This window comes from Mastacembelus armatus, chromosome 20, assembly GCF_900324485.2.
Source record: "Mastacembelus armatus chromosome 20, fMasArm1.2, whole genome shotgun sequence".
NCBI classification, from domain to species: domain Eukaryota; kingdom Metazoa; phylum Chordata; class Actinopteri; order Synbranchiformes; family Mastacembelidae; genus Mastacembelus; species Mastacembelus armatus.
The window spans coordinates 16,780,492-16,803,842 of record NC_046652.1 but is presented as its reverse complement, the minus strand read 5'-3'; the positions used below and the strand labels follow the sequence as shown (position 1 = coordinate 16,803,842).

The following is a 23,351-nucleotide window of genomic DNA, read 5'->3' as shown; positions in this document are numbered from 1 at the left end:
GAGGTAAATCAACTGCATTTTGATCAGAAGAGGAGCTTTGCAATGAGATTTGTAGGCTCCCTGATGGTCCATCTCTTTTCCAACAGGTCACAATGGCTGATGGATTCACACATAGAACAGTGACTAGTAGTCCCAACCAATCATTCCCAGTTAAACACACTGGGGTCTCCTTTTCCTGTCAGGACTCAAAAACAAAGTGTTATGAACTTTATCCTGCAAGAATCACAGAACTGTGACTCAATTGGAGTAAATTTAAAAAAATGTTGTTCATCAAGTCGATCAGCAGTTTGCATTTGGTTTACTGTCACTTTTGGCACAACACCTGGACCTTGTCCTGATCCTGGATCTTCTCCTTAACTGTGACCTCACCTGTCTCCAATAGCTATAAAAAGGCTGCATGCATGTGACAATAATCAGACGTGACAGTCCTTTTGAAAATCTGTCTCTGGTTCACTGTGTTAATCAAATCACCACAGGCTTTGTGCACCATGGCCTAAACAATGGGAGATAATAAGGTTATTATCAAAGTATTAAGGGTGGACCTTCCTCCTAACAAACACGTTCATATCTATTACATCATATATTTATAGGTGTCATTAGTCTTTGCATCAGTGAATACAAGAAATAAACATGAAATAATTATATACAAATGAGCTGAAACAAAATGTTTCATGCAGTCTTTTATTTATTAATAATCTGAAATACTGAACAATAGCACACACTTGTATCTTAGGACCTTTTTTTAATGGTCATAGCAAATTCAGACAAATATGATGCCTTCAAAAACAGCTCCCTTTCATAGTAATCTAAAAATACCTTCTATTTTAAATACGCAGCTTAACTATTGAAAATAAAATATACATTATATGAAATATAACAGTTGTTTATTGGATAGACTATATAGTACCAAATGCAGTTATATGCAAAAACATGTTCTCTCTGTGACTCCTTATGCATTTCATGCACAAAAAAAGAGGAAGAAGAAAGAGATGCTGCACGTAAAAAAGAAGTTATACATACTTCAGTATGAAAATAGAAAATATCAAAGCAAGATGTGCACCAATACTTGATAGAGAAGTTGCAGTACAAAAAGACCTATGAGAATGACCAGATAACACATTACCTGGAACACAGAGGTACAGGTACTGGGTTGGTAAGAAGACAAACCTTTGGACTGAGCTTCCACTAATAAACTCAAGTCGCAGCCACTTCCATGCAAACCTACAACCAGATCCAAGAGGTTCGGCTTCATATAGAGCTGGATCAAAAGTGACAATGTCAAAAAAACAGTTTGAACTTTGAATTTTGGTATTAAATCCAGTGAATGCTGATGTCCAATGCATAGCACAAAGTTTGGTTTGGTATGTTTTGAATTTCATGTATTGCTACCCCATAAGTGAAGTGAGTGTAAACCAATTGCCAGTTATGCCCACAATTTCTAAAGCACTGATATGTCAATGTTAAATTATTGCACACGCTCAGATACTGTGATTAGCATTGCAACAGTAAGGTTCTGTACAGCATCAATATTATTTAGTATTATTGCCAAAACACCTCCAAAAGTTTATCTTTCTTTAAAGTGAAATGAGCGAGGGTTTGGAAACTAACAATAATACATGTGCTACACACAAATTAAAGTTCTCCACAGAAACAGTGTGTGCAAGGCACACTGTGATCAACGTAGCTACATCTGTCATTTTCTGCAAGAAACACCTGAAATCACACAGAAACTAATGTGAAGAAAACTCCAAAGTTAGATATAGACTTACGCTAACGCCACAAAATATGGATCTGGGTTTCGAACACTTTAACAAAAAGACGCTTGATTATAAATTGGACATTTCAGATACATGTGACTGCTGATGCTGAGTCTGATGGCACCAGAGAACAGGGAGGGTGCAAGTGTAATCTCTGAGAATTTGAAGAGACTATCAGGTGCTCGCTGGCAATAATCTCAGCAGTGCAAATCTAACACTTGTACTAAAAGGCAGAGCTTTAAAGCAAATGTTTCAATGAGATCAGCTCTTTGAAATTAGCACTTACTTCAATCATGTTACAACTATATTGCTCTTGACTCAAACTATTCAAGGACCACAGTGTTTCTCATTGCAACCTAGGCTCTCTGAGTGTTTTCTCCATGACAGTATAAGTATAAGAATAAAGAGCTGGGACTTTCATTATTAGTAATATGCTCAAAGACTACACTTCCAAAAAAATCTTAGCTTTTCTTAACGCAGGTAAGAAAATATACATATTTGCAGTAATTCAATGTCTTAAAGTGAATTATTATATTCTTAACAAAATCTTATAACTCTTTCTTATTTACATTTGGTGTAATACTGATTGTTATGCAATACTGTTTCCTTATTTTTTCACTTACATTTCTTTTGTTTCTTGAATAGATGGACTTTTACATTCATATTGCACACTCTAACTCACAAAGGAGTCCAAGTGCAGACGGGGAATAATGACATGCATTTTTCCCAGAACAGAATAGCACAACAAAAGAAACATATCAAAAGGAGGAAGTCCACTTGCTTGAGCAAATGCTCCTTTTGAGAGGTGAAGGGAATGGAAGGATGAAGAGGTTAAAAAGGCCTGGAGAACTGGCTCCAGCTGTGCCTTTATTTGGCTGTAAAAATGCTCTAGCAGCACCAGGATAGTCAGTCAGTTTTGTGAGAAGCACAAATATTGCAGGGATCACAGCTCTCCAAGCCATGAGGTGAGATGAAAGCCTTTGTTGCTGAAAAAGCTGTTAACTTGAGAAAGACAGATTTCCACAGTGGTGAGGGCAGTGTCAGAGGTTACACTCTCTCCACTCGACTGGGGTCGTAGGAGTCTGCTGAGGAAAGAGCAAAGAAACGATGAGACGACACTCACAGTCGATAAGATACGATCTGCTCACTGTAGTGGGCATCAAGGGAAACTTTTTTCTCTCTCTCTCTTCTAAAGCCAAAGACTGGAACCAGGAGGAAACTGTTTTTTGGGATCTTCAAATAAAAAGGCTCTCTGGGCATTTTAAGCCTCATACACACAACTGAAGATACAGAACTTTGTGTTTAAACTATTTGTTGATCAAAGAGCTGCATGATTTCACCAACGTGTATGGATGAAGGGCTGCTACTGTATTATAGTTATCATGGTTCTTCTATATGTTCTTATATGTTAGGCTAAGCTAGTCATGGCCTGAGATAACATAAAGACATGAAAGTCATGTAGAAAAGCAGATCATCTTATACATAATTATATGATGCAGAATCCAAAGGACCATAATGTCTTAATTCCTTCATACCCACCTGAGACAGACAGCTTCTCCTCATCCTCTGTATTTGAGGGGGCACAGGTCTCAGTGCTGAGGCTGAGGGGGAGAGTTATTTCTCTCCTAGGAACACTGCGGGGTTTAGGAAGCAGAGGAGGTTTCTGGAGCCTAGTGCGCTGCTTTGGTTTGGGCAGCTTTTCTCCTTCTCCCTCGGTAGTTGATTCAGCTGTGCTGACAGTTTCTGCATTCGGCTCATCTCTGACCTCGTCCAAAGGCTTTTCTTTGTTGTTCTCCACAGTTTTCAGCCCCATCTCTGCTTCAGGGTCTTCTGTTCTTGACAATTCAGCATCTTCTTTGCTCCCTTCATTACCTGCTGTCTTAATCTCAGTCTTAATCTCTTTTGCCTCTTCTTGTCTTTGCTCCTCCGTACATATCTCTTCAGTCACTTCTCCTTTAGGTGTACAATCCTCATGATCTCCCAGCACGTCATGTGTTTCATGTGCATTCACATGTGCGTCTGGGCTCTCCTCCCCTTTCCTTCCGTCCTCCTCCTGTTTTTGATCCTCTTCTCCTTGTTGTCTCTCCTCAACTTCCTCCACAGCTTCTTCTGAAACCTCACTTTGCTCTCTGCCTCCATTTCTCTCCCCAGACTCCAGAGCTGCAGGACTGAAGCAGCTTATTATAGACACAGAGTCCACCTCTGTCAAATGTGCCATTCTGTTTGTGGTTGACCTGTTCACACATGTAGCAGATAACAACGTGGAAGTATTCAGCTGATCTTGGAGAGATCTGCTTAGTTTGCACGCCACACCTCGTCCCATCTTCTCGCCATTGCACATGCTCAGTGCTAGCTTCTCATCGGGAGTGGCAGGCAGGGAGAGGGGAAGCTTACTGGGTGGGAACTCAGGCAGGTCCAGTACTATCACTGACTGACTCTCAGTACCCTGGTTGTCTTCATCATCACTGTGGTTGCTACTGTGCTTATGTCTGTCACCTTTTTGACCTGGTCCTGTCCCCATGACCTCCTCTGTCTCCACCTCCTGGACAACCAGGGACTCCTCTCTGACTTCCTCACACTCTCCTATCACCTGCTGTACATCTTCACCTAAACTCAGTGGTTTCTCGGGTGTGGTGCTCTCTGTTTTGCCCTGAATGTACTCGGATTGTTTGTCATCAACCCCCAAGGCCTCAACTGGAACTGCTATGCCCAGGATTCGTGCTGCTCTCTGCTCAATGGACTCATTTTCAGGGATACCGTGTGCACATTTGACCTCATACAGGTTGCTGAGATCCTCTGCAGGTAAAGCATTGGCTTTCTCCTGAATCAGTAAGTTCTCCAGATGCTTATCTGCAATAGTTGACTCATTCTTATATGTCAGAGGCTCAGAAAGGGCATACCTCTTATTGCCATCATCATCTTCGAATGCAAAGGAAACCTCCCTAGTCAGCCTTGTTGTATATGGTCGACCTTCTTTCTGAGGTGACCTGCTGCCTTCACTCCTGCTTCTACAGATGCTCAAATTTGCATCACAACTGAAATGTAGAACATTGTCTGATATAGCTTTTCCCTTTTCATCTACTTCAGCTGGAAGCTCTTTACTTGTATTGTGCTTGAGGATACCACTACTATTTACTAGAGCTGCCCTGCTCTTCCCCCCGGACTGCAGGGACTGACCAGGTTCCTTGTGACTAAGTGGAGACAGGACTGAGAGTGAGCGTTGCACTGGCTTGCCAGCACCAGCAGGAGTCTCTGTGTATACAGTGAGTCCCACATCCCTCAGCATGGACTCCTGAGGGACTGGGATGTCCTGTCTATACAGCTGGTTTGACTGATCGTGAGGGGGTAGTGAGGAGCAGAGGCAATGGTCTCTGGGGCCTGGGTTGGGGGGTACAGAGAGCTCATTTGTTGGTGGCATGTTGTTGGAGAAAACCCTCCTCATGTCCACACAGTCCAGATTACTGGTAGAGTTCGATCTGACTTTTATTTTGGTGACTTTTTCTATGTGAATTGGTGGAAGACTTATTGCTTCCCTACCTGGTTCTGGACAAATAGGGAAATGTGCTCTGGAATTAAACTGGTCTGCTGTCTTATCCACCCCGTCAACATGATCAGTGCACTGATCCACAGTGGGTCTCTTGCTAATTGTGTCTTCCATCTCCTTATTAATGCTCTCCAGTTCACCAATGGCGTCACAGGGTCGTCGGTTCACTGGCTTTAAGAGAAACTGACCGAAGGTCACTTGCTCTCCACTCTCTGGGGGAGTGGAGCTGCTCTTTCTGGGAGAGGATCCCTGTTGGTCTCCTTTGTCCCAGGCCTTGGACGGGGAGTGTGGTTCTTGTTGTGAGCATTGCAATGGCGGCAGTTTTATCTGACTGAGGTTAAGACGAGAGAAGGCGCTGTTGCTGGAGGGATGAAGGTTTTTCTGGCCTGCCATAGGATAGCCATATGCAGTGCTACTCTCAGTCCCTACACCACTGTCTGTGGTCCTGTCTGAGGCAGACTGAACAGGCTCTTGTCCCCCAGGAGGACTCTGGGGTTCTGGACTTTTTACCACCGTCAAAGGTGAGCCAGTCTGTGTTTCCTGATTACGGTACTGGTTTCCAGGCCAGGATCCAGCATAATACGACTCTTTGTCTTCACTGGCTTGGAGTGCCCAGGCATCTATTATTTCCTTTCTTAAAGGAGCCCTCTTGTAATTCCTTAAGGAGGCTGTGCTACTTGTGTGAAAGTGAGAGTAGTGAGGTTTGATGGGCATTTCATTGACAGACTTGTTTTGAATATTCGGGCGCTCTTTGAGACCAACAGCAAATGTTTCCGTGTTAATGACAGTCAGGCTTGTCTCATTATTGTTCTGATCTGCCACTAAGTCTTTGTTAGTCGGTGTGTGAACTGGTACAGACACAAGGCAGAAGATGGTCTCACTAACCCTTCCCTTAGTATTCCTGTTGCTCTCTGACCCTAAATCTGGGACAATTTTCTTCACTTGGGTGATGGTTTCTGCAAAGACTTTGTCTGAGCTTGGCCCCTGGTGTGAAGCTGTTCTTGTTAATGGGGCTTGAAAGGTTGAAGAGAGAGATGGAGGACGTTGGTTTTTAGGATATCTGTTGCAGTTTTGGTCAGTTGCTGGGAAGTTGTCAATAATCTCTTTGTGCAAATTGTTGCGCCACCTGTTATTGTCATTGTTGAAGTTGCTAGTAGATGTCTGATTAGCATCATTGCTCACTTTGGCAGCAATGAAAGGCCCCAGTGGCGGGGGCAAAAAGGCACTGTTGTCAGATGGAGGCTCTGACACGGTAACACTGGGAAGCTCGCTGCGGATGTGGCGGATCTTGTCAGCGTCTGTCAGGGAGTTGCCACCCAGGGCTGAGGAAATATGGCGGATACGAGGGTCATCAAATGGAATATAGTGGACCCCTCCGCTGGGGTGCTCCTGGGTAGCATACACAGGGTAAAGCTGCTTCTGGCTGGACATAGTCCTCTCTCTGTGGGGATCTGGCCAGGAACCTGCAGGATGTCTGGTAAACCAGAGAGATCCATCTGAAGCCACCTGTATCTGCTGGTACATATCATCTCTGTACCTAAAAGTAGAAACACAGTTTTAACTAAGCATCAATGATTTATACAAGACATAAACTAACCAACCTAATTATACTAATGCGTAAAGGCAGTTTATTGTATATTTATTAGTATTAACAGATACTGAACAGGCAACAACAGAATAATAACTGACACGGTCTTGAATGGAAATGTTTAAGATAAAGAGATAACACTACATTACCTGTAGTCAAAAGCAATGTCGCCATATCCCTGGCGTCCCCCAGCCATTATAGGAGCTCTTTTATATGATGGTGGAGGGATATATCCCGGAGGTCGACAGTCCGGTACAAAGTAATCCAGTTGGGGATCACCTGCCTTTGATATGGGAAGTGGCGTTCTGTCTCTGGCCTGGGGAATGACTGAGTCTCGCCCTGACAACACCTCACAGCTTCCCCTGATCTGCTGGTGCATCTCATAGGAAGGAGGTCTGGGGGGTCGGGTGAAGCGAGGCTTTGGCGTCATTGACAGTTGGTTGGCACTAGCTGGCCTGCCATTCTCTGACCACCGTGGGGCCCTGTGAAGGTCATGGTATGACAGTGGTTGTCCATTGACTCTCCTGTGCAGTTCCTGACCAGACGAGGCTATGTCCACATATTGCAGACTTTCAGGCTGTAGCATCCTGGGCAGGGACTGGGATTTGGCTTTGGTCCTGGGGTGGACTACCATGCCCTCTGGTGTCCTGGCATGGACCCTCTGTTGCTCCTGCACCCAACGTTCACCTTCATTTTGTGACAGCTGGCGGCCAAAGCCCATGGCTGGATGCCATACATCTGTCCCAAGGCTCTGGCACTTCCTCTCAGTCACCATCCTCCACTGATTAAGAGACGCCTCCCTCTCTTTAGAACAAGCCTGGGGCTGGGTCTGGGTATGGTCCTGAAGCTGCGCCTGAGCTGCCCATCGCTGCCTCTCCAGAGCCGCCTTCTGACGCTCCTCTGCAGAAAACTCTTGACCTCTTGCTTGTTGAGGCACCTCCAGCGTGTCGTAACCTCCCTGTCCTCCTCCCTGGGGGTCTCTGAAACCAGTGTAATCCAGCAGCACGGTAAAATCCTGGCCTCTCCTCCTCCAGTAGGACACATCCTTTGATTGTGTTGGTTGACCCCTGATGCCAACACAGAACCTGAGCAGAAACATACACAAGTAATGGCAATGGTACCCTTCAATGAACTGTCAGGTGGCTAGACAGCATCTAAAGGCCCCTGTTCCTTTCCTAAGTTGACATGGGACAATTGCATCCAGTAATTTTTCTAACTCTTCAAAACCAACAATTTCTCAAGTATGCTCGCTTTATTCAGCAACTGGTCTCATCTGATAAGCTACACACTGAAAAATCCAAACAACGCTGTGAACACTTAAATATTTAGGCTGTCAAATAAAATACAAAAACACTGACATACACCTGTTTTTTAGGTTTATATTTCCTTTGGTGCATTTAGTTTTTTGTTTTTTTTTTTGGTGGTGTGTCTGTGAAGCTGACAATGAAAACACCACACACACACAAATCGCTGTCATAGGTCAGAGTCAATGTGGATAACATGTTTCTGTTTTCACATAAAAATTCCTGATAATATTATAAGAATCACGTCCAGAGATAGTGTGGACCCATGGGGACACAGCAGAGCTCACACAAAACGTGGACTGAAACACTGATTCAGGGAATTTGACTCCATGGAAATGCGAGGAATATTGGTGGACAAGCAGGTGAATGTTTGCTATGTGCTATGGTTGCTATGTACTATGGTCACTATGTACTATGGTTGCTATGCACTACGGTTGCTATGTGCGTCAGATTCCACTCAATGAGTGGATTCTGAGAGTCCATGAACTTATCCTGATGATATTATTCTCGCCCACAGACCATCAGGAAATGTCCCGAGGTCGTGGCGGTCTGATTGCCACTGGCTCACACCACAACACTACCTAGACTTTTTACAGGTAAGCTTTAAGGAGCAAAGTCGGCTAATATCCAGTCCATGTTCCTCAGACAATTGCGTTTTTACATGTAGCTCAGCAGGATAATGTCTGAAAGCATGTGGGTTCATAAGGGTTAATGGGCCACTCACTTTTGCTTTCAGGGTGAAACTCTAGTAAACAAGTGACTTTTTTAATGTAATAACATTTATGATCTGTTAAGACGTCATCACATATGAATATAGTTAAAGTTGGTTTCATTTTTGTTATTACATTTGTTAAGGTTTAAAGTTTGACAATAAGACATTGAAGACAGACTTCTCTATATTCTTTTGTAAAAATCTGATTAATCGATTAATCAAAAACACAATCGACCAATTAATCAATTAAATAGTTTGTCACAGCCCTACTGTGGACTGTTCCCAAGGTTCTCCAAGATGCCTACTTTGGGAACCACTGATCTAACTAACACTGTCCAATGGGTGTGTCAAGTTAGGCCTGTTTCTTATCTAGACTAAAGCTGCCAGGGGCAATAAATTTGGATTAGGGGAAACAACAAGGCTGAACAAACAGACTGAAATCACAGAACATATGTCTTCCCAATAGAATACTCTAATAGCAGTGGCAGCGTAAACACCTTAAAATGTGGATTATAAACTACTAACATTATCCAAAGTTATTTGAGTGTTTGGTATGCTCCGTCACTGGCTGGCGGCTGGAAGGGATTACATAAAAAAGTCAGCAAAATAAAATGTAATAAACAAATCTGATTAGCTTGTATGTTTGTCTCGACGCTGGAACACAGTTACAGCACACCAACAACCACAACTGATGCAAATAGTAAAATTAAAGTGCTCGTTTTTAAGGAAAAACGTATCTGCAGATATTTAATGATGTATGCATAGTGCTTCCAAAACAGTCAAAGAATGGGAAGAGGGTATACTGACAAATCTGGCAACCCATGGATATGAGACTGGGCATGCTCAGTTGAGGCACATGTTTTTCCAAATGATGTTTTGATTACAACTCTTGGGTCCCATGTGGCAGATTAAGAGTCTAGAAAACATTTCCCCACCTCCACTGAAGATTTGATTGGAGAAGTACAGAAGCAAAGTTACCCACAGGGAGAAACATAATGTGAGATGGGACTAAAACTAAAGAAATGGGTAGTTTCACTTAAAATATGACGCAAAATTCCTGACGACTTTATTTCATTAATTTCCTCCGTCAATGCAATATTGCAATAAATGACCTCATTATTAACTGATATGAACAGGCCGGTCTCATGCTATGGCTTACCCACTGTCCAATGTCAGCGACTCTCCCAGGGTGTGTGTGTCCGTTTGGCTCCGGCTCTCCCCCTCCCTTCTGGAGTGGCTCCTGTCCCGTGGTTCATTGTTGTTGTTGGAGCAGACGCTGCCGTAAGCTTGGGGCTGCCTCGTTCCGCCACTGTTCGCATAGGCCACCAAAGGTCCTCTTTCATATCCATTTAATGTCCTGGGGCCAGACCTGTTCTCCACAATTTCACGGTGTTTGCTGTAGGACGGTGGTGAGGATGAGTGAGCCTGGTGGGTCGAGGATGGGGGAGCTGGGGTCGGGGTGGAGGAGGACGTGGCATGCCTTGGCAGCTTGTATCCATGAGAGATGAGAAGGTCTTCTACGCTGTACATGGTCGCATTTGTTTATGCTGGTGTTTTTCTTTTTTTCCTCTGTGCTGTTTTAAGAGAGGAAGGTAGTTTGGTTCCTTCCTTACGTGCAGCGGCAGGATCACCAGCACAACTGGGCAGCTAAGACCATCGCTGTGAAAAAAGAAAGTGGAACAACATGAAGCAACAGGAAGAGCAACAGGAAAATCAAGGTGACGGCAAAACCATTATTCCCTCTCCACTTTTTGTTGAGAGGGAGGAAAAAAGGAAAGGACCCCTAACCAGAACTCTGACCTGCCATGACAAAACCAAGCTCATCTGCCTTCTCCAAGTCCTCTTAGCAACAACCCTCTTTCCATCTCAACCAACAATCACAGCACAGGGACGCAGTTTAATAACTCACACACTGTGTCTGAAATACTGTACATGGCAAACTATAAAGTGAGCATTAGGTGAAGAGTAAATATAATAATTCAGTCGTGTTATGCTGTTTGCATATAAAGTTACTAAACATCCATATATTGGCTGATTTAGGTAAATCCTTAATTGAAGGGCACTTGCTTTGTATCAGCACTAAATGTAGACTAAATCCATCATTGGTATCATTGGTTGAAGTAAGGATTTCCTCCTATGCCCCATCCTCCTTTCCTCTGAGGAGCTTAGTTTCCATACTCCAAATGCTGTTCTGAAATGGAAGAGCCTGTTTTATACCAAATGAAACCCCAGATTCATACAAACGGTGTGCAGGGGATTTCATTCATTCATTCCCAACACAACAACATTGTGTTTTGTTACAATCCTCTTTTGTGTGGAAAAGACTGGCTGCCTGAATTTCCCAACTAAAAAAGTGCAAATCTGCTGTATTTTTAACGACATGTCTAAATCAAAGAAATGACTAATGTGCTTATGGATAACATGTGCTGCAAACTCAGATAAAAACAAACAGAAGCACATCACAGATGGTCCTTCTCCCCCCAGACGACATCACACCAGCCCCCACGCTCTCTCTCATTAGCCGCTGTAACATCCGTTTGTATTCATTACTATGCACTGAGAGCTGTAAGATCGCTGTGTTTGAGATCAAGTGAACTTTTGTGAAGGCTGCCACTTGTTAGATGAAAACAGATGAAAGCATTTTTTTAGCTGTGTGATGGGGACCTGTGTGCCTATTGGTGTCTTTACCATCACTATGGTGCCAGGGCATGGGAGCCTGCAGGTTGACAGTTTGGTGTCACCTCCTTATTCATTGCTTAGCTGAGGTGAAGAGGAAGGGAAGCAAACTGACAGCGGGGATGGCAGACAGTGCTGGAAGAGGCTACCAATCAGCCTAATTATTCAGATTATTTCTTTTAAAAACCTGATAAACTAGATAGTCAACTCTTTTCTACGTGAACCATAAGACATATGGTTGCATATAACAGAGAAACTAAAGAGGTTCCTCACCCTGGCCTAAACACAACACAGGAGGTGTTAAAATAGCACGTCACTCACAAAAACAAATGTGGAGTTAGAAGGCTCCAGCGTAAAAACACTTCATCAAAAGAAATGAGCAACACCAGGGCATGGAATCAAAAAGAAGATAAGCTGCTTCCTAAAATATTCCACAAGAGCCGCACCTCTCCCCCACATTGTTCCCAGTCTCCTTGGCTCTACAACAATTAACCCGAGTGGGTGTGTACTTGGCTTGTTTCTGGCCTGCATCTGTTAGGACTGTGCACGCACGAAGGTTTCTCAGAGATGACAGCCCATCACATTCAGCAAATAGCAACGGTCCGCAGATTGTTTATGTATGTGACATCACTGTGTCCAGTGGATGGGCCGTCTCTCTCTTCCTGAGGAAGTGCGTCGCTATGAGAATGGAGGAGAGCCGACAGCGTCGCAAACGTTTCCAATCAGGCTCTCAGCAGGCCCATGTTTGCTCTCAGGGAAAGAAGCCAGAGCAGCAAACAGCCAAACAACCTCAGGACATATTTTACCCATCCTGCCCTCTAGAAACCACAGTGTTCTCCACTATAACTCAGAAACATGAAGTGTGGGCACATTATTTATTAAACCCAGCTCATCACATGTTGTGCAACCCATGTGCTTTCTCAGCATCCACACCCTCCTAGCACAGAGAGCAGCAACAGGAAGGGCCCGTGCATTGTGAGTCAATTAGCTCATACACTAAGGTTTAGCCAAAAAACACCCACTTACATTATTTTGTTGAGCATATCCCCTGGTAACAGTAGTTGTGCTGTTGTGAATGGTACCTACAGACAATAGCATGTGGCCTGCTTAGATATTCCTGCTGCAGTGCTTCGGTCCAAAACTTATTACAGTCAGACTCCACTGGCAGTGAAATCAAAGGCAGGATGAAACGGAGAGGGGGGTTATTATTCCTGCATTACATTCTGCTCCACTGTGGTGAGCCTCTAGTTCACTTGAGCCCTTCAAGTTCAATGCAACATCAGTGTTTCCGTCCAAAGAAAGGTTTGAGGAACAGCTGAAGAAGTGCAGAATAGCTAATAGCTCATTAATGCATAACCCAAAGCTGTACAGTGACCACGAAGACTCTGTTGAAAGTCTTAGCTCACTTTGCTGAAATGTAGCTATTTGATATCAGCACATTTTCTTCAGATGAATGTATTCAGCACTAATACATTCTGTGCAGGGCTGCAGCACAAACCAGCACCGACAATTATCATCTCACATGAAGGCAAACAGCATTAAGGAGAGGTTAGTGGACACTGCGCTGTTACAAAGTAGGCTGCAAATGAACTGAACTCTTTCCAAGCCGTGCTGTTTCTGAGCCTGCCAAACTGGTTTCATGGTAATTAGTGTCTGTCAAGGTCCAGGACTCGCTGGAGATGACAGTAGCATGGTTTATAAGCCTGGAGCACAGTGATCAAAGCGTGCTCTGGCTTCCTGCTAATCAGATGTGGACTGATGCATCTGAGTCTCACTCACTATTATAGAAGAAAGAGTAATAACCAGCCTTACATAAACATATTATAACAACACACACTTCAGGAGAAAGCTTCTTAAGCATATTTCAAACAGCAGAATTACACAGATGATACAGATGCTGCAGAGAAAGCAAAGTGCCATATAAACATGTTATCTCCGGGGTTTAATTATTTCAAACTGACAGACAGATTTGAAAGCCAAACATATGGACATCCACAGCATCCAGCCAGGACACAACGAGCATGCAGTCCATCTGACTCACTCTGATCAGCACCGAGGTAGGTGTCGGTAACTTTCACACATTTCTGTCTGGCTTCATCCAGCAGCCTCCTTCCTGCGTCACCTCTCCTCTGACATCACATGTGACATCAGGCAGGACCTCTGAGGGGATCCCTGTAACTGGGCAAACATCAGATGACTTTCAGGGCTTCGGCTGCAGCCAACCAATGGCAGAAAATCAAAGTGTCTTGACACGCTTGGTGCAGAGATAAAGCCAAAGACTTACGGCGAGCGGACGGCTCTGTAGCATCAGGGATGCACACAGAGCGCTGCTTGAAAGGGAAAGTCTAGCTCCAGGATAACTAGACTGGCTGCAACACGGAGCAGTCAGACCAGAACTCACTTGTCACAGGCAGTTTGGACAGCTCCTCAAAGACGAACTCAGTATGACCCATTTCAAAGCCATGGAGAGTCCTTCCACTGCCACTGACCAAACCCCTTCACTGCTGCTTGAGGAAACAGCTTCTGTTCTTACTGCACCCTGTCCCACCATACTCCTCCCCCCTCAGGCCGCCCCCACCAGCTCTATCGCAAGGATGCGTGAAATACCTACCACATACTGCACTTAGACCCCCCCCCACACACACACACAAACACACAGATCTTTCTTACTCCTTTCTATGAAAATATTTAGCCAGTGTGGGTCTAGGCTATACTTTGCAGTATTTTGGTTTCTGGGGTCCACAAATCCCACCCAGTCTCATTGCTTTCTGATCTATGTAAGATCTTGGCCCGAAGAAACAGATATGTACCTCCATCTTACCTTTCACAACCTCACCTGAAGTACTGAGAGTTTGACCTGTAGGGATCAAACTGGATTAACAGACCAGCACCTAAACTGAACTAATGCCAGCTGTTTATTGCAGCAACCTGATGACATCTAACTAACATCATCTTGAACAGCTCAGGTGAAATATTGGCTCTGACAGTCTCGGCCTCTAGAGGTCCCTAAGTGACAGTGACAGTTGATGTGAAAGACCTTCTGCAGCTAAGGTCATTAAGCAAAGGCAGGACTTCCATCCATCCAGCCTCACAGGGCTGTCAGACATAAAACAGAATATAACTCCACAATAAGAGTCTCCAACACACACCTGACCACAAACCAGGAGGACGGCTGCTCTGACACTGGGTCACCAACTGGAGCAGTGAGAGTCTGCATGGGGGAAGGAGAAGGGAGGTCAACAGCAGCCATCGGTGTGTAAACATGCTGCAGGTGTGACAAAGTGACAGCATGCAAACACCAAGCCAAACTTCAGACCATTTGCCAGGGCCCCTGTTGTTCAGCACAGCAGAGATACATGTCGCTATGAAAATGACTGGCACACTTGCCCCTGCAGAAACCAAACGCCAAATCCCGTTCAAACATCAGTCTATTTAAGGATTAGTGGCAGTAAAGGGACAGATCCGTACCTGTGTCAGCAGGACCTAAGACCTTACACGCCTCAGAAGATGTCCTTGGGTAAATCGGCATATGATGGACGCACTGTGCAGCCTGTGTTTCTGTGAAAACCCTGTTTTATAACTTCCTATCTCCGCACACTGTGCATGATGTACCACTGGGCAAAACCAATTCTAGCAGGATATGTGAGTCAGGATCGGAGCTGCTTGGACTAGCACAGAATGGCTGCCGAGTACAAGCCGCAGGTCTTGGCACTGGTCTGTAATCGGCATTTGTCTCGATAAAATCTTCGCTCGTAAAGGACGTTTGACGCTGCGTAATCTGGGCACAGCCAGGCTAGCGCTAGCCCGGCTAGCTCCATGAGCAAGCTTTAACCTTCAGCGGACAGGATCCGCAAACGGGGACAGCTTCAGGTTAGAAAATAAAGACGCCATCCTCAGACTCAACCACCGTGTGATTCGTGTCCTGGAAGTGCGTCGGTGCGTCGCTTCAGTCCGCTAATCCCGGGGCCAGGACGGGCAGCTGGCTGCAACTGGAGGCATCGCCTGTCTACGCCTCACAGCTGCAGCTCGCCCCCTCAGCCCTCCGTACGCAAACAGCGATAAAAACACAGAGCCCCAACAAATGTGCCTCAGTAGGTCAACCTGGACTCAGTTTTACCTGTGAAATGCGTCGTTGCGTCGCCGCCTGGTCTCCAGCGGTCACCCCCGCCGCTGCGCTGCCCGGACCGAGCTGGAGTCTGAGGGAACATCCCTCTGTGCTCAGGGATCAGGTCTCCTCACAGACACAGGCATGAAAGTCCTGGACCCACATACATTCTCATCAGTCACATCAGAAGGATTCATGTCAACATTTCAAGGCTGATTGAGCTCAGCACTGCACAATATGGGCCCCATGCCACATGTACCTTGACTTTTACAAGATGTTAGGGCCTATAATAATATATTTATATGGTTCTCCTAACTGCCTTTCACCCAAAGAGAGCTGGGAAAGGCTCCAACAGATCCAATCCATCCATCATCTCCATCCATCCATCCATCCATCATCTGTACCCACTTAGTCCTAACCAGGGTCCCAGGGATCAGCTGGAGCCTATCCCAGCTCTCTTTGGGTGAAAGGCAGGGGTCCACCCTGGACAGGTCCCCAGTCCATCACAGGGCCACATAGAGACAAACAACCTCACACACTCACACTCACTCCTATGGGCAATTTAGAGTCACCAATCAACCTGACATACATGTTTTTGGACTGTGGGAGGAAACCAGAGTACCTGGAGAAAACCCACACAAGCACAGGGAGAACATGCAGACTCCACACAGAAAGGCCCCTGATGGGTTTCAAACCAGGAACCTTCTTGCTGTGCTCTTCCAACAGATCTCTGTGACCCTAAATAAGAATAAGTGGGTATTAATAGATGGATGGTTCTCCTATGATGTTTGACAAAGCCCAGTCCACTATAAAGTTAACACAGATGTTGAATATGACTGAATCTTCATGAAAGGAGGCTGTCAGACCTCAGTCAGTGGGTCCGATCAGTGAAATACATCACAGAATACATTTTTCTTCATTATTGATCATGCTCTTAATGTGTTCCTCAGGTAAGAGCATCAAGCGTCAGCGTGACTGGGAACTATCTACCGAATATGTCTTTTCCTGTGAAGTTAACCATTGCTCCAGTTGTTGACCTAGTAGACCCTGTGGCCCGGAGCACAGGCTGAAAAGTGGCCATAATTACAGTTTTCCACTGCATGTGCAGCTCATAAGCCATGCACTGCAATCTGGTGCAGAGACGCTGACGTCACCGCTGAGTTTTCCAGTTGTGGTTTTGAGGTTGAGAGTTTCTTAGCAGCCCAGTGTGGGGTGTTGCTGTGGCCGCTCCCTAATTCCCCAGATCTCCAGTTCAGCAGCTTGACTCTGTAGGTGTGTGTGGGGTTTATGGGGATAGCTTCCTGCTCAACTAGTCATGTGAGCACTAGTGGATGGTAGTTGGATTTATTGCAGGGCAGGTGTTGGTGATTCTACTCTTTTTTTAATGATCCAGATTCTTTGTTGACTCCTCTGATTCTGTTTATTTTGCAGTGTATGTCATTAAGGGGAGACGTAAACATTTTGGATAGTTTGATATCTTGTCAGGAAAGAGATCCAAAGATTGGTACCCTCCTGTGTCCAATAAACCAGTATCTGGAGCCATTAAAGAGTCCTGAACCTACGTTTCTACAGTTAAAGCCTGATGTTGTTCCACTTTTACTACAGTGAGTTTAAGGGTCAGATCTATTTTCAAACAGACACAGCCTGTAAAAAAATGTATAGAAGTATTTTAAAAACTGCTAAAACTGTAAAATAAATTTAAATTCACATTTTACAGTTTAGCGGGCAGCATGGTGGCTGAGTGGTTAGCACTGTTGCCTCACAGCAAGAAGGTCGTGGGTTCGCATCCCGGCCTTTCTGTGTGGAGTTTGCATGTTCTCCCTGTGCTTGCGTGGGTTTACTCCGGGTACTCCGGTTTCCTCCCACAGTCCAAAAACATGCATGTCAGGTTGATTGGTGACTCTAAAAAATTGCCCGTAGGAGTGAGTGTGAGTGTGTGAGGTTGTCTGTCTTTGTGTGTCTATATGTGGCCCTGCGACAGACTGGTGACCTGTCCAGGGTGGACCCCTGCCTTCCACCCGAGAGAGAGCTGGGATAGGCTCCAGCGGATCCCCGTGACCCTGAACAGGAAAAGCGGGTATAGAAGATGGATGGATGGATGGATTTTACAGTTTAGCTTCTTTAATTTATGAATTTATTTGATGAATTTTCCATTTTCGTTGCACTTTATCTCCCCACTTGCCTCTCCACGCTGTCAGGAAAATACAAAATGTATTTTTACTTCTTAGACTGAACCCAAACTAGTCCGATTAGTCCCCAGTGGTCGTAAGACTGCAGATGTACGTCCTTATGAATTCATACAATTAGTGTTTGTGGTGCATTGTGTAAGATGCCTCTGCTGAGGTGAAGCTCACATCAAGGGCTGCCATAGAAAGAGGCTTGTTGCAGTAGCTTTAAATAGATCAGCAGTAATGGGCTTTGGGACGCTGTAATTGTACTAGTCCCCATGTAGTGAGTGTGTTTACCTTTTAAATCTTGGCATGGGGGCAGGCAGTTCCCCATCAGGGGCTATGGTGACACCTGACAAAGGAGGAGGTTTGTTAGATCATTAGAAACCTGCTGGTTTTTACTTAAAGTGGCTCCATCTGAAAAACAATAACCAGGAAGTATTTTATTCTGCTTCTAGTCCACCCGCTGATTTCAAAAGTTATCTGTTTTTCCATACAGGAAGAATGTGCTAAACTTGGCATGGCTATAATAACTAAGCATTTGTGGACCAAAATGCTCCATTTCCCATAAGAATTCATCTCCAGACCTATAATTAGGATTATTTTAGGAACATCAGAGTATCCAGTGGTCACTACATCTTTGGAATCTGTCTGGCAGAACCACAGGAGCTGCCCTGGACCCAAACAACTGCACCACAGTACAACATAAACACGAAAGTGACTATGTGTTACATTCCTCCGTCCTTCACCACTGCCCTCTGTGAATCAACAAGAGGAGCCATTGTTGTTGTTGTGTCGTGATTATGGACATGTGCTCCTCGTTCCCTGCTTGGTAACGCTGTTGTCTTGTTTCCGTAACAAACCCTCTAAAAGCATAAAAACAAAAAAATCTGATGTGTTACTAACCCGTCACATGCTGAGACAGAGAAGTGAGCTCAGTACTTCATATCCCAGACTTGGTTATCTAATCAACTCAGATTCTTCCTCTGGAAAGCTTTTATTTTTCTAGGCTCTGATTCCACAGCAAATGGTGAAAAAGCACATGCGAGTAGAGCTGGAGAATCTTCTCAGACATGACTTTAAGGTCTCTTCCCATATAAGAACTGTAATCAAACTGGCTCGACAACAAAGTAAGTGCCTAAACAGAGAGAGATGTGCCTGAACCGTAACTCAGGACAGATGTGGAAAGGGCCTGGCTGTATGAGGTCTGAGCCTCCCTGATGGTCTCACACCACCCAGGAGTGGCTGTTTGAGAGATCTATGGGACCGACCTGGGATTTCTTTTCTGTTTTTGTCCAGCCCTGGATTGTGCTTATTGTGATAAGGTAAGAGATCTGTGGGGAAGAGGGCACGCTGGCCACTCTCATCACACACAGATCAAGCCCCCTCACTTCTGAACCGAGTCTGGTGTTAATGTGAAGATTCACTTGAATCCACCTTGATGCAGGTTGAACCAGACAACTGTGTTTCTATCACGTATGGGAATCACATGAGTGATCTGTTTTTATTATTTATGGCTATAAATCAAATGTTCTGCCACCAGGACTGGATTAACATCATTTCCTGCTGCACCAAACAGGGCGCTGTCAGGCCAAACCATGTTTAACACCTTTTCTGTGAGTGGAAAACTAGCAGCAGTTTGGAGGAGTTGGACTAAATAGCTAAAAACAATACACAAACAAGTGACATGTTTCCAGACTGGTAGTAGTAGCTCAACTGAAAACATAACCAAACCATTAATAATGTTAAAAACATCCAATCTGAGATAAATGAATCAGTTGATCTGTTGCAGATGAAAATCTTTGCTAACGTTTCATCTAATCTGGCATAAGATGCTTGTCTAAAAAGAAATAACTGGTCATTCTCTATTCATAGTGGTTGGTAAATCAAGTTAATCCCAGTCCTCATTGTGCTGTGGGCAGTCCCAGGTCTGCTTAAGGAGCCTGCAGGATCACTAGACCCGACTTTTTCTGTTTTCTGAGCCAGTGTTCTGATGCAGACACTGTGGCTGATTTCATACGTCCACACTGAGGCTGCTCGTGCCAGAGATGACATCAATGGACTTTGCAGAGGTTTGATGCATTAGAAAGTCCACGCGTCTTTATAGATGAAATATCGGTGGCGAATGGTAGAGTCATGTTGATCCAATTCGCACGAGTAATCTGCAGCCAGGATTTTGAATCCTGTAGAAAACAGCCCTTAAATCATTGTGTTTGATTCGTCTCAGAACACACATGGGTGACAGATCCACTGAGTTTGTTCACACAAATAAATCACTGTTTCAGAAAATGAATCACTGAGTGTGTGACCATATTGTAGGCTCAGTGTCATGTTTGTGCTCCTCTTTGCTCATGGAAGTGTCACCGGGCTGTTAACACACAACCCCAGTGACACACACACACAATGATCGGACTAATCAAGGCTTCCCCCAGTTTCTCATGGGATCGGACCGGAGCTACATTCAGTGAGCCCGACATGGAAAACAGACGCAAGGAGGGAAAAAACCACCCAGTGTTTCCAATCTGCAAAGAGTTCTAGGTTTGCAGTATTACTGCAATTATATTATGGCAGGTCCAATTACCCATGTGAAATACAGAGAAAGTGCCTAATTCCTGGGCCGTGTGACGGCTGTGCCTCCCACATTATGAAAAAAACATAGCATGCTGTCGTTTGTTAATGAGCCCACCATTGGCCTTCAACGGGAATGAAATCTGGTGAGAACATTTGATTCCCATTTTCATTTTCATAGTCATCATCATGTTTCATCATAGGATAAAGGTGATCAGTCAACAGAGCTTGGTATTAAGCGAACAAAACGCCATAACAGAGATTCTGGACCCCCTCACTGTGGGGTCAAGACTTCAGGGGTCAAGATTAAGATTTCCTTTCATTTGTATTTTCCCACTTAGCACTTGTGCTGTTTAGCAATCTAGATAATTAGCCTATTATTTTATTGTGTTCTTATTACTAAATTATTTTAATAATTAATATAATTTAAGTAACCAACAATGGACTGAGTAAAAAGTTTAGTCTGAGTCCCAGAGATACTCAAACTTTGTTTCTTGAAAAAGCACTGCAGGTAATTTTTCTAAATGTAGGTTTTTGTTTTATTTTTCAATGCCGGGAGCAAAACACTCACAAAAGCCATTTGTTCATTGACATGACCTCTGGGCCAGCTCCTGTTCCGCTTGCTAATGCAGTCTCTCCAAGAGCTGCCTTTTCACTTGTCTTGCTGTGCATTTTTTAAATACATATATGTGTGAGAATTTAAAGTGTTTTAGCAAAGTTAAAGAACAATTCATAGCTTAGAGAAAAGCCTCCACAGCTACGATGTAATGTGATATGACCACAATATATCCACTAATATTTTCCCCATTGTAATATTTCCACGTTTTAATCTGTTTTCAATATTCAACATTTCAGGAAAAACAGACCATCTTCTGGTTTAGACTCAAAGGTTTTTGCCAAAGGTTTTTTTTTTTTGGTGCCAGTTTAATTTTTTTGGTCACTGTTTAGGTGTGTAGGGGCGGGGCTGAGAAGAGCGTGATTTCAGTACATACCGTATATTCAGCAGCATCTGATTCAAAATGTGGATCCAAAGCTCCTTTCTCCATTTGTCTATGAGATGTGGTTCACTTGCTGTTTTGAAACTCGCTGTGTATTCAGAAGCATTGCTGTTTACCAACATAACCTCGCTCTCCTCCTGCCAAAGAGATGGATGTTAGAAACTTCAGACTTTAATAACTTGCTATGAGGGTCTGGTCTTAAAAGTATGATGTTGTGATTCACTGCGACTGTAACAAGAGACAGACAGGGAACACGATGTGTGCGAAGTCTACACTGCTAAAACAAAAAACGGATTTCCAAAATACCTGAAGACAATAAACTGTTTATTGATCTAAAACCTGCAAACTTTTTATGATAACTGCAGCTCGGTGATTGTATGTAAGCAAACATTATGATTTATGGCCCCGTGCATGTCTCAGAGTCCCCGTGATGAATCACATACACCGTTCCCAGAAGACACATCGGGAGCATGATAGAGTGATTTTCTCTGCAGGAGCTGAGAGGTGTGAGAGATGGATGAGTGACAAAAGTTAACTCAAAGGGTGCGCACACACACACACACACACACACACACACACACACACACACAGAGTAGACATGGTTAGGATTCCTCAGCACGTTGCCTCCCTCTTTTGACATGTTGTGTGAGGATAAGAAACTCTCTCTTTCCACCCTTAGACCTCAGGGCAGTGACTGCTAATTTGCACAAACTCATCCAGTGACTAATTATAGTGTCAGCCTATCGGCACCCGTTCCTACATCCAGCTGTTCCCATTGTCCACTGGCCTCTGCCTATACTGACATTAGACTTTACAGTTTCTGGACCCAATGAAAAAGACCAGTCATATGCCTCTTACCTCTTACTTTATTTTCATAGATGTGGAGCTGATGGCATCAGTGCATTTAAAAATATAACTTACCTGTGTGGAATCAGGTCCTGTGATGGACTGGGGACCTGTCCAGGGTGGACCCCTGCCTTTCACCCAAAGAGAGCTGGGATAGGCTCCAGCAGATCCCTGTGACCCTGGTCAAGGAATAAGCAGGTATAGATGATGGATGGATGGATGGATGGATGGAATCATCCTGAACACATGCTGCCTGATTTGATGCAGAAATCTGAAAGAAATGGAGCCAAAGAGAAAATTAGTCTGAAAGAAATAAGCCCAGAGATACAGGACTGGAAAAGAGCGAGCGGGAGCGATGTGTCCTAAGTGAATCAGAACAATGCCATTCAGCTTTTTCAAGCACAGTTAAACATTAAATCACTTTGGGCTGGTAGAATTATGGCAGTCATCATTGAGAGGTAAAGACTGTAGGAGGTGAGCCAAGAGGATTAAAAGCATTTGTTGTTTTTCAGCATGTTGGCCCCTTTGTGCTGTCTCATTTGGTGTGATGGTGGAGGCCTGTGGTGAGAAGTTAAAGGCTCAGTCTGCGACTCTCAGTGGCCTATTCCTGCCTCATTGTGTTTGCTTCAGTGCTGCAAGCTGTGGCCTGGTGCTGGAGCCGTGTCAGCTTCATAATTCATGCATCTGACCAACTCTTCTCTCCAGCAGCTTGTGTACATGTAAACAAATGTGACAGGAGATAGAAGGAAGCCTGGGAAATAAATCTGGATGCTCCACTGTGTGGTGACCCCCCACACGATTTAGTCTGCTTCCAATCAGCAACATTCAGACCTCCTAGGACACAGCTGCATACCGCACATTATTCAACATGTTCCACTTACTCTCAGCAACTCATTTATTAACATTATCAGAAAGTGCTCGTCAGAGACTGGAGGCAGCATGCAGGGTCAGTCACAGTGCACCAGCACTAAATCATTCCTGTAGAGTTTACTCCGAACTATTAGAGCACGGCTACTGAAAGAGGATGGAGATATAGAGATGTACTACTGCCCAAGCTGCTCCAGCCTCAGGGCGAACTCCTCGCT

At 44.4% G+C, this 23,351-nt stretch overlaps 1 protein-coding gene across 5 annotated transcripts; it reads right to left on the bottom strand.

Moving 5' to 3' along the window:
• Nucleotides 1-684: 684 nt before the first annotated feature.
• Nucleotides 685-21,493, bottom strand: jcada (junctional cadherin 5 associated a). 5 transcript variants are annotated; one of them, XM_026292592.1, is made up of 8 exons: nt 21,415-21,493; nt 18,152-18,206; nt 15,699-15,839; nt 14,731-14,792; nt 10,065-10,564; nt 7,039-7,974; nt 3,297-6,838; nt 685-2,842 (listed from the first exon to the last, which is right to left on the bottom strand). In XM_026292592.1, the coding sequence occupies exons 5-8, from the start codon at nt 10,433-10,435 to the stop codon at nt 2,805-2,807; spliced, it is 4,887 nt and encodes a 1,628-aa protein (XP_026148377.1). In that variant the 5' UTR covers nt 10,436-10,564; nt 14,731-14,792; nt 15,699-15,839; nt 18,152-18,206; nt 21,415-21,493; the 3' UTR covers nt 685-2,804. The 5 variants fall into 5 exon arrangements, with proteins under 5 accessions (XP_026148377.1, XP_026148375.1, XP_026148379.1 ...); XM_026292590.1 differs by lacking the exon at nt 14,731-14,792; XM_026292594.1 differs by lacking the exon at nt 14,731-14,792 and having other exon boundaries at nt 685-2,839; nt 21,415-21,492.
• Between the last annotated feature and the right edge of the window lie 1,858 nt (nt 21,494-23,351).

Excerpts from the sequence above, each read along its gene's own strand:
- jcada (XM_026292592.1), bottom strand. The coding sequence starts at position 10,435 with ATGTACAGCGTAGAAGACCTTCTCATCTCTCATGGATACAAGCTGCCA. Across the intron at positions 6,839-7,038 it reads GACATTGCTTTTGACTACAG|GTACAGAGATGATATGTACC; the intron begins GTAATGTAGTGT and ends TTCTACTTTTAG. Across the intron at positions 2,843-3,296 it reads GGAGAAGCTGTCTGTCTCAG|CAGACTCCTACGACCCCAGT; the intron begins GTGGGTATGAAG and ends CTCTTTCCTCAG.